The sequence below is a fragment of the Balearica regulorum genome, chromosome 17 (genome assembly GCF_011004875.1).
Source record: "Balearica regulorum gibbericeps isolate bBalReg1 chromosome 17, bBalReg1.pri, whole genome shotgun sequence".
NCBI lineage: Eukaryota > Metazoa > Chordata > Aves > Gruiformes > Gruidae > Balearica > Balearica regulorum.
The window spans coordinates 345,777-362,031 of NC_046200.1; the positions used below are offsets into that span (position 1 = coordinate 345,777).

The 16,255-nt window shown below is 45.5% G+C and overlaps 1 protein-coding gene across 3 annotated transcripts in view; it reads left to right on the forward strand.

Moving 5' to 3' along the window:
• TTC28 (tetratricopeptide repeat domain 28) overlaps positions 1 to 16,255 on the forward strand; it is a 187,852-nt gene that overhangs the window by 53,302 nt on the left and 118,295 nt on the right. Inside the window, exon 1 of one of the 3 annotated variants that reach the window (XM_075769901.1) lies at positions 10,267 to 10,709. The exons of the other annotated variants lie outside the window; for them this stretch is intronic. Coding sequence (XP_075626016.1) covers positions 10,683 to 10,709 — 27 coding nt within the window. The 5' untranslated portion in view covers positions 10,267 to 10,682. Of the gene's footprint in view, positions 1 to 10,266; positions 10,710 to 16,255 lie in introns of those variants that run through there. 3 annotated transcript variants of the gene reach the window in all.

Consider the following 16,255-nt stretch of genomic DNA (forward strand, 5'->3'; position numbering starts at 1 on the left):
GAACACTCTGAGCAGACGGCTTGGAAGTTTAGTAAAATTGTTCAATATTCTCTGGGTATTTTGCTAAAAATGCAGGGTACTCTCATAAATATCACTGTGCTGAACATCAGGAAACATTTTTCCACTGTGAGTGTGACCGAGCACTGGCACAGGTTGCCCAGGGAGGTGGTGGAGTCTCCCTCCCCGGAGATATTCAGAAGCCATCAGGACATGGTCGTGGCAGCCAGCTCGGGGTGCTTGAGCCAGGTTTGGACGAGGTGACCTCCAGAGGTCCCCTCCCACCTCAGCCATCCTGGGAGTCTGTGGTTTGTTGCCTACAGACAAACTGCAACCTCAGGGTTCCCACGAAATGATCCAAGCTCTAAAGAAAAGTATGCTTTTCTGTTTTAGCCATGTCTGTTTTCATTCTTAAATTTGTATTTTTCAGTAAATGGTAATGGTTTAAGCTGCTGGTGGTTAAAAGGCAGGTCCTGCAGAATGGCTGGAGTTGCTTGGCAACGAGCAGGAGCAGGGAGGGAGGCGAGGAAGAAAGAGCAGCTTCTGAATATGTGAACAACAGCATCCCCTCTGAAATCACCAGCATGTGAAATGGGAGAGTTTCCTCAAAGACCTACAGCATTTGGGAACATTTCTTGGGGACGTGAGGGAACATTGTGAATATTGGAACATGGAATGAAGTTGTGGTTGCCTTTGAATTCTGCTACTTACAGTCAAAAATATTTATTTCTAAATTCCTCATTCATGAGGTCCCCTTCCCCTCTCCAACTGACAGTACTGCCTGTGTATTCCCTGGTCTAATCCTTGTTTGTGGCTCCACAGCATTGATGCCTGTTCTTTGGAGTCCATCAGTGCTGCTGTTTAATTGAGTGGATGAGGTGTTGCTGAATGCCATGGAGCAAGGACAGATACCCACACATGCATGAGCACACACAGACACACACACCCCCCCGTGCACGTCCTCGTTTCTCTCCCTCTCTGATGTGTTGCTCCCTTTCCCATGTGTGTTCTTACTCTCCCGCTCTCTATTTCTCCTCCTCCTCCTGCCCCCCTGCCCTGCAGTCCCCTTTTTTTCTGGCAGGAGAAGCAAGAGAACTAGCCTGCGAGTCGAACCTTCTTCCTTTGGGGTTTTTATTGAGCTGTCTAAACCTGTACAGTAGGAAAGATCCCATGGAACTGAACTACCTAGGGACTGGACACCTCTCTGCCTTTTCCAGGGAGGGAGAGCCGCTGCTGCCTGCGTCTGCTCTGGAATAGCAACGCAGATTTGACCAGAAGCCTCACCTGTGTGTAAGGTCAAACTATATTTGTCAACTTTTTTGATCAAATTAGCAGTGTCACTAAAGAAACAATTAATTTCCCTGACAGCTGATTCTTACTACCAGTCTCCTCCTCTCAGGTGTTAATTTGTTCTTCTCTGCTAAAAGCCACTTGTCAGTCCTTTTAGCATAACCAACTAGAAGTAGACCTGTGTAATTTGCAGGTGTCAGGGCAAAAAAAGAAAACCGAAGTCAGCAAGAGGTATACAAAAATCTCAGTCTTAAGGGCAGAGAGACAAAAGCTCTTAAAGCTGGGTAGCACTTTTCACTTGCAATTTGATCAGATTGCCCATGTATCCGTAGCATTACAAAATGCACTCAGGAAATGTGAGGAGGAAGAACCTAAACTGATTACTAGAGCATCCTAGTAAATAATGACGTGAGGTGAGAAAGTCCAAAGGGTCATGGAAAACCAGCTGGTTTTACTACAATGAATAGTGACAGACATTTCCATCCGTTTATATTCTCAGGATAAAGATGGGCGAAGAAAAAGATGGAGTGAGATGATCCTGCTGGGATGAATGTACAGTCTGGGCTGCCTGGATTTTCTCCTTGCTTAGAATCTAAATGCTACAACTTCAGTCATGAAATTTCCTCCCTTTGATATGAACTGCTTGGCTGGAATTACAGCACTGACTTAGTGTCACTCCACTCCTGTTACGGGCATGCATAGGGACATCCTCTACCAGTTATAATCAATTCGTTTTCCACTACGCCCAGATGATAATACTTTCCTTCCCTTGATGTATCTTCTTGGTTGTCTCTGTGGTACTGTGGGTTCTATGGAAAAAGTACTATGCTTAAAGATTTGGAAGGTGCCTGTTGCAGTTAGTTCTACCACTAGTAAACAATAAATAACATGCCCTGAAATATAAGGTGCCGTTTCAGTGCACTGAGGTAGAAGGAGGTTTTCCCCCTCAACCTCCAGCTACATTGCTTTAGAATCTGCAGAAACATCCTCGCAGAGGAGGTGACTGAACCTGTCCTTCAGAGGATGCCAGTCTCTCTGTGTGCAACCGGTGCCTCCGCTGTGGCTCGTGCAGATCCCCCCCTTGTCACTGGCCTTGCGAGAAGGGCAGATCGGTTCCTTGATTGTGCTGGTGTGATGCATGTGTTACGTAGCTATAGGTGATTTATTTGGCCCTTTGAATGTCTTTCTTGAGACAGCAGATGGTGATGGAAGTCAGCAAGAGAAGACTGGGAGAAGACCCTTCTCAGGAGAGGACAGATAGCAGAAAGGGTACTTTTTGGTAAATCTTTGCCTCCCAAGTATTACTTTGACCCACATCTTGACTGAATTACACTTGTCTCCATAGCAGCAGTAATTGCGCTTCCTACGGAAAAAGGGAGGGGGAAGCCATAATTAGAAGCAGGTCCCAAACATGATGTTTTCTGCTCAGAATCATGTAATGAAAGAGCTGAATTTCTTAAACCAATAACAGTCTCACAATCAACAGTTTGAAAGCAAACACCTTCCTTGGTAAGATGCGGTAAAAATTTAGGATATATTTCCTCTCCAGTAAACTACAGAAATATGTGTTTTGCCATGACTATCACATAAATATTTCACAGCCACAACATTACATTTAAATAATGCTTCTCTTCATGACTACAGTTACTAGGCAGAAAATTTCTGTTTGTGACTGAAACTTTCATCCTTAGGCTTCTTGATCTGGAAGTTTCCCATCTCTGTCTTGCAGTGTGCTGTATATAGTTAGCTTTTCCATTGCAAATAAAGAAGGATTTGGCACCCCATATTGATTTCTGAATATTTTAGAATATTGACTGAAGTGTGTGCCCATGAAGAATGAGAGTGCCATTTTGTTACTTCTTCCCTGTGTTCTGTTGTTGTTTGTCCCTGCTGCAGATGAGTTTGAATGGTTATTCTGTTAATACTAGACTCACCCTTGGGTGGACAGAATTCTATTTCCTCATGTAGAGACCTGGAAATTATTTATGTGTTCTACATGCATCTTGCTTGTTGAAGTGCTGGACATGGAGTGTGCTGGGTTTGGCGGCGATGGAGTTGATTTTCTTCACAGCAGACTGTACAGCGCTGTGTTTTAGATTGGTGACCAAAACAGGGCTGATATTGATAGCAACAGCTAAACCATTTGTGTGTTGAACTGTGCCTACACAGTATCAAGGCCTTCTCTGTTTCTTAGTCTGTGATAGTGCTTGTTTCCTTGCACCTTTTCTATCTGATACGTGTAGATAATAGAAGCAGTACTTAGACGTGCATGCACAAATACTTAAGTCACAATCGAGGTGCCCACAGAGATTCTCTTGCTGTGCTGTGAAAGGAAGGATGATGAGACAGGGCAGTATGTGGTTCTCTTCCCATCCTACGCCCCGTCATGCTACAGGGCATGGAGCAGGGCTCTCGTTTGGAATACCAAAGGGTGGCATAGAGACTAATGCAGCGTGTTTCACCGTTTATTTCCCAAAGGCTGAAGGGTGTGAAATGGATGGAGTTTTATCACAAAATTCTGTCCATTAATTAAAAAAAAACTGCCTAATTTTATGGCAAAAGCCCTAAATGAGGTAGGAAATATGGATATGCATTTGCATGCCCTCCAAAGATGAGTGCTTTTTGGTGGATTTATTTTCCATACAGATTCCTGGCTTACCCATCTCTGCACTGTAGGCAAATCTTTGGTGGGAATACTTGCTGCCTCCTATGTTTCTGCTTGTCAATGATCTGTGTGTTACAGAACCATAGAATCAGGATGGTTTGGGTTGGGAGGGACCTTTGAAGGTCTTCTAGTCTACCCCGTGGTATTAGGCAAATACCACTCCAAGCTAGATTTGTTTTCTGAAGGAAATATTTAAAAATGAATGCCTGGAAGGCAGGGTGATGAATCACAAGGAGCGAAACATGCAATGCCAGTGCAGCGTCCTGTGTTCCCTGTGACCAGCATGGAAGAGGTACCTGTGCAAGAGTCCATCCCCTAAGTCCTAGATCAGGCATCAGTACTTGAGAGGGGACTCTGTATCACAACAAGATTAGCCGTAATCTTCTATTAACCTATTTGACCATTTCATGGTACCACAAAATAATTTTTAATTAGTAACAGGCACCTACAGCCCTCCGATAATTTGGCCTGTGTGACTGCCTCCCTCCCCTGCCCCTCCAGCTTCGTGAATCCAGTTGCCAGTAATAAATGCTGTAGGCTTTTTCCTTATCTTCAGTTCAGTTCTGCATCTCTTTGAACTAAATTGTGCTACAAGTCTCTAATTAGTCTTAAGCAACCAGTTTTTCTCAGCTGCTTCTCCTGTCAGAAGTGGTATTTTCCAGATAAGTATATCCTCATTTTTCAAAGCCCTCTGCTTGGTTTTTCAGCCTGGATTATACCCCTGTGAAAAGAGCTTTTTCTGCTTGACTAAACAAAGTATTTTCTGAAGTGATTTTCAGTCTTTTGAAGAGAGTCAGCTGCTGAGATGTGAACCCCAGGTAACCTAATAATGAAAATAATCCGTGCTACCGCTATACAGCATAGAACAATCAATCTTTATTATCAAGAGAACAGGGCGAAATGCTGTAGTCCAGTAGCAAAATGCAACAAGAGCAAAAGGTAGATGGACCAGAAGACTGGCATAATATGCAAAAACTTTGTAGGACCTTGAACTGCTTTCCTGGCTTTCCTGCCCTTTACTGTGCGCTCTCTCCCATGCATGTACTACGATAATGCCAAGCGACCCCAGCACCTTTAGTTGAACTTCGTACTTCTCTCTTCTTATATAAGAAGAAAGGAAAGGTAGATCGTGTGCCCAAAGCACCTTTAGTGTGGAGGGTGGAACTAAATTTTGATTGTAAGTTGCATGAGAACTTGCCATAAATTAACATCTAGAGATGAGTTAGTATTTGCTGATTTCTGGTCATCTAGAGAAGTGAGATTCTTTTCAGAACTCCAGTATACCAATTGCTACACGTCAAGGGAGTTCCTTTCTCCCAGAATAGAATTTTCTGAAATACTTTCTCCCTTTTGTAGTTCGTCCTCGCTTAGCAGCTGCAGTAGCACAGATGAAGTGTGCTGTATCTGATCTATAAATGTTTGCAAGGTTCTGTATTTGTGTTCAGCGTGCTAGTTTGAGGCAGACAAAGCGATAGACGCAGGATCATTGTAATGAATTGAAAGCTGCTTTAATAAATTCAGAAATAAAAGGATTTGATTTTATTATGCTTCATGAATTTGCCAAGGGACTTGGCTATTAGGAGCTTGATCTACATCCCTCTTGCTGTGTTGGTGTATTGTTAACTGTTAAAATGCTGGCATCTTTCAGACTACCAGTCCAATGAGTTCACAGGAAAGTGTATGTCGTAAGATCAAGTTGTTACTCTAAATCTGTAGGTACCTGCTGAGTACTGTCCAATTTAGCTGCTTGCTAAACTGTAGAATGACACAATAAACTGAATTCTCATACATTTCGGATAGCCTAACTTGCAGTCTGTCCACCAAGCCATCTGCAACAGGACTTTTTTTTACTTGCAGTATATGTGATTACTTCTAGGTGATGCACTTTGGTTGAGTAGAGGGAATTTCAAGGTGTAACAAAGGTATTAGAACTTTAAAGTTATTTAAAATGAAAGGTTATGCAAGAAGGGAGATAGTTCTTGTCAAAGATTAATTTGAAAAAGACACTTTAAAAGATTTTTTTTCATTAAGTTGTAAGATTGAGATCTAATATCAGATATGTCTTAATAACACACAGCTTTCTTCTCTGTTAGTCAACGTCTTTAGGAGAAAAGGGTCAGGTATTTGGGAAAATATACTGGACTGCCAGATCCACAGTGTGAATTTTAAAAATACCAGTAAATCAGAGAAAGGACAAAAAAGAAAGGTATTGGTGTAGTCAGTCATTTTGCTGGATGGTTTTGTACTAACCAGCCGAAATGCTGACTATTATTCATTCATAAATATTGGGAGGAATAAAATATGTTTATTCTTTATTGATATATGTTTGGAAGAGAAAACTCTGTTCCCTGGGAGCTCCTGTCAGTGTCCAGAAGTCTGGACCACTCACTCAGCATGTTTCCTGCGGAGGAGAGATGTCAGTAACTTGTGACAGGTTCTAAGAATGGGGCATCATCCTCTGTGGGAAATGATGGCAGGTGGCTCTCCAGACACAAGCACTGTTTTGAGCCGAGGATGCTCAGGAGGGGAGCCGATTGTTACTTTTCAGCCATTTCACCTTTAATGAACTGAGAGGCATTTAACTTTGATGGATCAACATTATCTTCTACTTTGTATTTGTATTATTAGACAACTTGTCCACTGATTCAGACTGAACTTCACAAAGCACTAGTACTTGACTTTTCTTGGCTTTGCTGATTACTTGAGAAAATGAATTGGTTCACTTTGAAATAGGCACGAGGATTCCGTTCTCATGATGAAGGAGATGGAAGCTGCCAGTGTAGGAGGATGGTTTCAGCATTTTCTGACAATTGGATCACTACATGCTGAGTGGCTTTGAAACTGGGACCTAAAAACCAAAAATCATACTGCATTTTCTTTAAGAATTCAGATAACTCTCTGACTTTGAAAAAGTGAATAATATTTACCATTTCCTTCAGATGCCAGGGATTTACACTGCCTTTATTCTGGATACTTTCTATGGCTTTGAAAATAGTGCCAATATTATTTCTTTTTTTCAACAGCAGAAAAAAAGAGAAGTTTAAATATAGCAGAAATGCCAATCACTGGAGTAAGAATTAAGATTAGGAGCGAACCAGCTCACTCCCTTTTGTGACAGGTGTATACGCACAGCTTCTGCTTTGCTTCCTGTTAATTATCTTTACTCAGGAAAATTTCAAACCCCTCCTGTTGATCATGTCAAAACAACATATTTTGCAATCTGTCCATGAATTAAATTAAGCTTTTTTTTCTGATAGCATCATGGTAAATGGCATTGTCTGATTCTGAGCGTTTATTTTCTTTACTCGAGTACCGACTCTGCCATTTACAGAACTCTTTAGAATTGTCAATGCTAGTTCTTAAATTTGTGGAAACCAATGAGTTTCAGGGCACACTGGCTCTACTGTTACTATAATAGAAGAGCATAGCTCCATGATATGCTAGCTCTGATGAGTTAAACCAGATGGAGTTCCTTTTCCGCACTGCCACACCTGTTCTTTTATGTCCCTACTGCTTTTCAAAGCTTTATTTTTCACTTGCATCTTCTTGGTGGTTTTATTGGTAGTAAGCTGCCACAAGTACTGTCAGCAATCCGGATGAAGGTGTGTGCACAGAAACACAGAACTGAGAGCAGGTGTTTGAGGGTAGCGCAGGACAAGACGGGAACTACTTCAGGTGGCTTTGGAACCGAGGCTGATGTGTTCTGGAACTGTTGCCTGAGCTTTGTCTTTGTTGCAGAATACATGCAGTCACGTGGAAGGGATGCAGCCTCTGACCACAGAGGCTCTGAGCTGAAACACCGTGTATGAGTTAGCTGCTCTTGCTTCCATGCGATCCGAGGCACGCCATCCTTCAGGAGTGAGAAACCGCAACAAAAAGAAGCTGTTATATTTCCAAGGGACCTAGCAGTGAACATTTGTTATCTATGTTTTGATACTACATTTGCCATTAAATTTATTGTTTACCTCTGAGATGCTGCGCTGTTGGTCGTTCATCATAGCAATGAAAACTACGACTCTGCACCACTTCAATAATATAAAACCCAGTTAAATGGTGGTGTGTTCGTATATGAAGGATTTTTAACTCTTCTGAGACTCTGTTCGTGTTTTAGAGTATTGTCTCAGAACAGTACCCAGAGCTCAGGCAGAATGCTTAAGCTGCCCAGCTATCTGCAGCATTGTTATGAGTGAGGAAAGCACAGCGGAACAAAGGCTCCAACCTCAATATAAAGCTGAAACCATACATATTCCAGTAATAAACTTCTGGTTAAATGTCTTGAACAAGCAAATGAGAGATAAGATGCTGCATTGCTCCGGGATTCTGGCTTGTGTCCTCTGTCCTTCACGAGGAGCACTGTGTGCACTTACTGCATTTCACCTGCGACCTCCGTGCTGCCGTCTCAGGTCAGCTGGAGGCACCGACTGACTGAGAACCTGGAGGAGGGTCAGCCTGTTAAATCAGACACGTCACATTTGACCCCATAAAGCAAATGAATGGGACAGTGATGTGGACCACCTTCTCTGTGATCCTCTCCTAGGAACGAACAGCTCCCTTTCTTTGTGGGTCTTGGCCGCTTTCTTGGAAGAATACTAAAAGTAAAACACTAGGTTGCAGATTGCAGCAAGTGTGATTTTTTTGGTCACCCACTTTAATAGTAATTTCTACAAGAAGTTTATTCTGCTTTATTTACTGAGGCAGGAAAAGAGATTTTTTTTTGACTGGAGAAAAAGTTACATTTCAGCAAAATCAATAATGCTATTACCAGGGAGAAAAGCCAGAGCTTCTTAGAATCAAATCAGTTCTTACATCCTACAGTAGGATGTTGATAGTAATGCACTTTATGGACCACATTTTGAATCTTGCATTTTTTTTTTTAATCCAGATAAAACAAAGCTCAATATTGAGAAACTGTCTGGATTGCTTTCAATCTAACAAGTTTTACAGGTCCTGTATAAGAGCAGTATACTGTAACAGTAGTATATGGCAGTTGAAGAACTTACAGTTTCTCAATTTGATGGATATAAAAGATGTATTCAAAATTTTGCTTCAGGCCCCAGTGAATTCTGCACAGGTGCTGGGATCAGTACGTATCCTTTGGTTTTCTCCTACTATTGCAATCCAAATGCTTCAACCACATGGAGGGAAAGTTGTGATTTCCCTCAATGCACGTGAGACAGTCAAGGATGACTGGAAGAAACAGATGCATTGAGTAAGAAATTACGTGGGAAAATCCAGTTCCACCTTAGTTTGTTTAACCCTTTCCCCTGGACACGAGCTCAAGAAGAACAGGCCGTTCCTCCCAAAATACCCTCTGCTGTCCGCTCTATAGATCATGTTTTTTACCGTGTTGCAAGCACCACAGCACAGGGTGACTGACCTTGTCATTGCTTTGTCTGTTCGGCTGTGATACGTGGTAGGACTTGTAGCTTTTCTGTTGACGAGCACAGCCTTTTGAGTATTGCCTCAAAATACTTCCGAGAACAAAACCACTCTTTCCTCTGGGGAACCCTGAGCTGTTGCATTTTGGAGCATCACAAGTAAAGCCCATTCTGGACCGCTTTAAAGCAATCTTGGATTCTACTCTGGGGAAAAAAAACAACAACCCCCATACCTGTCAGGGAGAACAGTGTTATTTTGCTTGTTTTACCAGTATGACACTGGGATGCAGAGGGTTTTGACATCACATGCGTGCTGCCAGTGGGAGAAGCCAAATCTCTTGAGCTAGGTTGTGCTTGCAGTTTTTATTTGTGGAAAAAACCCGGGAAGAGTGGAAGCCCCCTGGCCTCGCTGGCTAGCCCGACACCCTGCTGCTGCTTCCCCAGCACACGGGGGGGGTTACGCGAGCCCCCGCTGCCAAAGCTGAGGCTGCAGCCGCGCCACATACCGCCTTCTCTGGCCGCCCGCAGCTGCCCGCAACAGAGCCAGGCGGCACCAACCCCTCCTTCCCGCGCCTCCGCTCCGAATTCTTCCAGTTTGCACCTCTGCAGCCTCCCGCACCCCACCCGAGCCGGGACGGGAGGCACAGCCACAAGCAGGCTGCGGGACGCCGCCGGCCGGGCCGCGGTGGTGCCCGCGAGTGCGGCGGCGAGGAGAGGCCTCGGCTGCCGGCCGGGCCCCGGCGCGCCCGGAGCGGGCCCGGGGAGGGGGGGGGGGGGGGGCCGGCACCGCCGCCTTTGTGCGCCGCGGCCGCCTGCTGGCCCGGAGGCCCGCGCGTGTCTCGGCCTGCGGCGGCCTCAGCGCCCGGGGCGGGGAGGGGCGGGGCGCGCGGGCGAGGGGCGGGGCGGGGGCGGCGGCAGGACCCGGGGGCTCCCGGCGGCGCGGGGTAGGGGGGGCGGCGCGGCGGGCTCTGCCGGCGCCCGCGCCCCTCTCTGCCTCCGTGCGCGGCGGAGCGGCGGGCGGCGCCGGGTCGGGTCTCGCCCCACAGTTGGCGCAAGGGCGGCCGCGCACGATGTGCCCGGGAGCTGCGGCTCCCTGCGGGCCGCGGGCGTGAGCGGTGCTGGCGCTGGCGGGGCGCGGCGGAGCGCAGCGGCGGAGCTGGCCGCCGGCGGCTGAGGAGAGCCCCGCTCCTATGGCCCGCGCGGCGGGGCCGGCTCCACTCCCGCGGGCGCGGCGGGGCGCGGCGCGGGCCTCGCGGCGGGGCCGGGCAGCATGACCGCGGGCTGCGGCCCCGCTGCGCTCGCCGCCGGCACCCAAGCGCGACCTTGATGCTCCGCGTCCCCGCTCTACAAATATGATGAAATGGCAGCCCCGGAAGAAGGTGGGTGACGAGGCGGGGCAGGGCCCGCGGCCGGCTCCCCCGGGGCGGGCTGTCCCGGCAGCCGCGGGCGGAGCGGCGGGGCCGGTCCCCCGTCCCAGTCCCGGGCGCCCCGCACTGCCCTGGCCGTCCGTCCCTCCCCCGGCCGTCGCGAACTTTTCTTTTCCCTCCGGCGGTTGTCGCGCCCCGCCCGCGACGCCGAGGGGAAGCGGCCGCAGTCTGCCGAGGGCCCCGAGCCGGGCCGCGGAGTTGCGGGGCCGCCGTCCTCTCCGTTCGGCCCCGGCGCGGCCCGGGCGGTGGCGGGCGGTCGGTCAGTCAGCCAGCCTGGCGTTCGGCCGTTTCCTAATATGGCTGCTTGGCTGGAGCGGCGTTTACAGAGCTCGGTCAGCGGCGGGGGCAGCGGCCCGTGGCGTGCCCGGAGGGGAGAGGCCGCCCTTTGTCGGGCGCTGCCTCGCTCGGGGCCGGCGGCCGCCTCGGCTCGTCCGTGCGGCGGGCGCTTGCTGCGGGCTGCTCGGGGCGCGGTGGCCGTGCGATGACTCCAGCGGTTCGGCGCCTGGCAGGACGTTCTTCTTCCAACGCGCTTGGCAGTGCTTTTTATTGACATTCTTTTAAGGGAAAATCTAGCAAACCGAATGTGCTGTGCTGCCCCTCCTCAGCAGTGACCCCTTGCTCCTGGCAGCTGTGGACTATTATACTTTTTCTTTTTTTTTTTTCTCTTTTTTTCTTTTGGAAAAACCTGCTTGAACCAGCAGGGCTCCTTCTTTCTTTGTAGCATGATGTGTGATACTGTGTTTTACATCAGGGAAGAAATAGAAATCATATGTGAAATGCATGAGAACGTCTCTTGCTTTGAGTGCTAGACATTGAAATAAATGGTGCTTCGGAATGTCCTGATTGGAGCGTGTATTGCCACTGCATCTCTGGGTAATCCCTCAGGCTTTGTGCCACTGATACCTCATCTCTTTTCAGCTCTTCCTTTATTTTTTTTAAGCAGGCAATTGCTTCTAGTGAGAGGAGTTCTTATTTCAAATCATTGTGTCTTCAGCAGGATAAACAGATGATGGGCAAGCTCAATGGGAGCGTCTGTGCATTTTTCAAGCCCCTCTGTGCCTCCTTTCAAACTGGTTTTAACATGTCTACAAGCTATAGATTTTTAAATGCCTGGTTTTACTATTTTCAACTGAATGTGCAGTCACTCCTGTGGTTATGGCTATGGAAACCCCTCCAGGCCATGGTTACAGCAGTATCGACTGAACCACTGAAATATTATTCTTGGCTGCTGGCTGGACTCCTCAGCTCTGGAAGATTCCGTTTCGAGTGTCAGGATTCACTCTGCAGTATTGGCTCACCCGCTTATGCTTAAATCACAATGTCAGATTATTTTTTTTTTTTTACTCTGCATTATTGCCTGTGTCCAAATCGAGTTGGTTTTGGGTGACCAAATTTGATAGCGTAGAGGATACAGAAGATAGCTGAAATCGTCTGAACTGTCAAGCATCTTACTAGTCTGAGCAAAAAATAGTTCCTACTCTTGCTATGATGTGATGGAAACTATGTTCATGTTGGAATAGGTTCTGTTTTCAACTGCAGTACCAGTAAAATCTCAGCAGAGGTTATTTTGTCAGTGTTGCCAGCACACTCACGTGAGTGTAGCCAGGATTTCTGCTGGCCTGGCCTGAGTGCCTTTGTAGTGTTGCAGTCATGTGCTTTACAGAGCAGTTTTAAGAAAATGACTCATGCAAGCTGCTCCAGAAGGCACTGCTGCTCCATTTCTTGATAGGACACAAAATGAGAAAGACAGTATAGTAGCCAGTGTTCCTGTAACCCTTGGTTGTTTAAGGGTGTTGGTCATTCCTGAAGCTGACTTCTGAGACATGATTTGCCTGCCTCTTCCCTGTTAAAACATCCAAATATGAGAGCTGTCAGTACAAAAGCTGGACATGTGTGCTGCCGTACTGAATTAGGAGTCTTGTTTGATTTATTAGATTTGTACTCATATTCTTTTGCTTTAACCACTTTTTTATTATTAAATGTTTAAGATGTGTTTTGTTCATTGAGGAGTTTTTGCTTTTACAGCTGTTAAACTGTGCAGCGTAGGATTGCATGCAGTTTATTAGTCCTGTGTGTAAACCTGGAGTAAGCTCCTTTGTTTGCTGATGCTAAGATACAACTATCGCATTACCTTGCCTTCAGCTACTGAAAGAAAGAATTTGCGTGTGACTGATTTTTTTTTTTGTGTCATAAACCACGTATGTTTTTCTAAGTTAAGAAAATTACTCATTTGCCAAATTTTTCCACAAGCACCGGAACCAATAAAAACTCTCTTCCTGTGTACTTCCACAACTTGCCTCAGACTCCATTTCCCTTTAGGTTCCCCCTGCATCTCCGTCTAGCAGGTGGCCAGTGCAGAGCAAGGTTCATGTTGCTGGTCTGGGCGGCCACTGCCACTGGAATACATTGCTCTGGCAAATGGTCAGTGGCCCCCAAAGCCGTCAGAGCTGGGGTGGGTGGACAGGTGGGCTGCCAGCACGTCGTGTGAGCCTGTTTCCGTGGGAAGCCAGGCTACAGTGCAAGCATAAGATGTCCAGTGCATTAGGGCGAGCACAACTGCACTGACAAACTCTCAGGAGGCTAGTAATTAAATTATACATGATCTGGATACAGATATGGCTGATGTGTTATATTGATGATATTCTTTGAAAAGCATAAAATTAGCTATGTTAATATGTTGAGTGGCTCAGGCTGCAGGAATGACATCTTTCTTTTCAGTCCGTCCCTTATCACAACCTCTTTTGGAAGCTTCCTTCAGCTTCAGGGTATGGTTTGCCTGAAGGGTGAGTGTGCCATGTGTACTGTCCTGGGGATGCTCGCTCAGTCAGCTCCCTGGCGAATGACTTTTGCTGGATCTCATCAGCCCGGACTTGCCTCAGGCTGCTCTGACTCATCGACAACTAGTGTTTGCTGCAGTCTCTTGGCTGAGGGAAGAAAAGAATGGCTCAAATGGTGATGTGATCTTGTCTGCTAATGCAGCTTCTTTTATCTGTGAATAATAATAATTTAAAAAGCCATTATACTTGTGATCGCTTAATGGGATACTGGAGTTCAGGTGAGAGCGCTCCTTTCAAAATTATTAAAGCCAGCGAGTTGAAAAAAAGCAATGCTTCAAGTTTATTGAATGTGACTTGTTATGCAGGAGCAATGTGGTAAATTTTGCATGCTTAAGAAGCCTGATAACAGAATATGTTTTAGATACTAAAAAAATTGCGTATGGGAGTCATTTGCTACTCTGTTATGATGACTAAATGTTGGACAAAACCTGGAATCACTGACTCTGTCAGATGCAGGTTTCATGAAGGATTCAATAAATCATTAATAACACAGTGATGAACTGCAATATCCTTTTGTTACTGACATGCAAAAGTTATATATATTTACCAAGAGCATCTCAGTAAGAGGATTTGTTCATATATATACACTAACTCCTCTGTAAACAAATAGCTCTTTCAGTTTTCCTGCAGTGCAGGAAAAAAAAAAGCTCTTCATAAATTCATGCAAATCTCATTACATTTCTGCCATAACTTATTGTCTTTGACCTCTGTATTGGTTTTTTTTGAAGTCTGAATCTATAGTATTGTGTCTAAGTGTTCCATTAGGATTTTAAATACATGCTCAAGAATGTAACAGTGCATTTCATATTGGTCACTGTTGTTTTTAAAAAGCATAACAGTAGGATCCAAAAGCTAAGACTTTTGTTTTGTTTTAGCATGTAACTGTGCCTCACAATTCATGGCTCCATCTGTCCATGCTGTGACTTCATCAGGGCATACATGTCCACTTCTGCATGGATGGAGAGGAGCCGTTTACTCCCTGTGCAATTCAGGCTCCACTTCAACTCTAAATGATCTCAGACACCTTCTGTGAGACAGTCTCTATTAATTTCATTAGAAACAGTGGAATATCTTTTCATGACCTTTCTCTTGTCAGTAGTGGTGCTTGCATGGCCTGTTATGCAGAAGCACTGTTGGGAAAATATGGTGAATGCAATCTGTATTATATCGCTTGTAAAATGTCACGGGTCATAGAGGAGTTCTCCGTAGGGAACGGAATGGGCTGATTCCCGGGTGGGCTGCTTGTGTAAAAGTAACCTTTTCCCTCTGTTGCATGGTGAAATGGGTTGTACTACAGAACAGAAAAGAAGGACTGAGAAATACTTGCAAGACAATGATAATTTCTGCAAAGGACCTTGAGCTTAGCTGACCCTTAGGTTCCTTTTGGTACAAATTAGTAAGTTATGGGCAATAGTGGAATTGGTTGCGTTAGGATTTACCAATGTGGCAAGTGCTCTGAATTTCCAAGCTGGAAAATCAAACCTGTTTTGCAGAATTCTGCTAATACTAGCTGAAAATAAGCAGATTGATTCCCCCCCCCCCTTCTTTCCCCACCCCTGCTCCTTCCCCCCATTTTTATAACTGGCAGTTATCAGAGGGCACTTAAAAGCATTCACAGTAAGCTTTCCTGTCTCATATTTCTTAAGAGGCTTTTAAAATCTAAATCTACCCTCTTATATGCTTAAATAAACAAAAATGAATAGTATTCCTGACCTGTTAAATATTGTAGATCTTTTCCATTTAAGGCTATACAGTACGTGGCTCTGGAACGATGTTATGCCTGAATTCATAGCAATCTGAGCTGCTAATCTGTTTTTCTGCAGAGTGATAGAGCTCTGTCCTGCTTTCCTCTAACAGCGACCAGGAATGAAGAAGCTTCTTCCAAAGCTGGCAGGTCTGAGGAGATGTAGGCTGTGCGGCTGAACTAGCTGCCAGCGACAGGGCTTTGCTTTTTGGACTTCTCAGGGCAAATGTTATCTCCAAACTTTTACAAGCTTTGACTTCGGGAGGCCTGCTTGCTAAAGATTATAGCCTTTTGTCATCTCTAGTACTTGTATTTCAGGGTCTTTTGCTGTATGGATTGCTGTTTTACCTGTCTGTGAATATTTAGGGTCTTGCAATGCGGTTAAGATTGGCCCTTTGATAATACTATTTAACTCTTGGGTAGAGCATGAGCTTTAAAAAGCTTCTCTTGAAAACTGATGTTCTAAAATGCTTGTAAGATGCTATGCTATGAGCAAGCTCAATCCATCACTGATTTTTCAGGTAGTGAACATTGCACTGCCTCCTGTCACAAGGTTAGAGCAGGCTCTGTTTTGCTGTACTGGTGGAACCCCAGTCTGTGCCCTAGCAGCACGGGATTAGGAGTAAAGTATAAATGGGGATATTAAATGGCAACAGAGAAACACAGTAGCAGCAGCAGTCCAGCAGACTGTTCCCATGGTTGGTGACAAGATGTGTGGGATTGTGTATGTTTGCTTATAGGAAAGAAAAAAAAAGTAACTGACATTACGTTTTCCTGACATACACTTTCCTTATGCACAAGAAGAACAAATCCAAAGCTTAGTTTCTGTGGTATTTTGAGTTTATACAGTTTTTACAAATACTGCAGCAGCTGTTGCCATACTTGTCCTTATTGCCCAAAAAGAATGTGCATCAAAA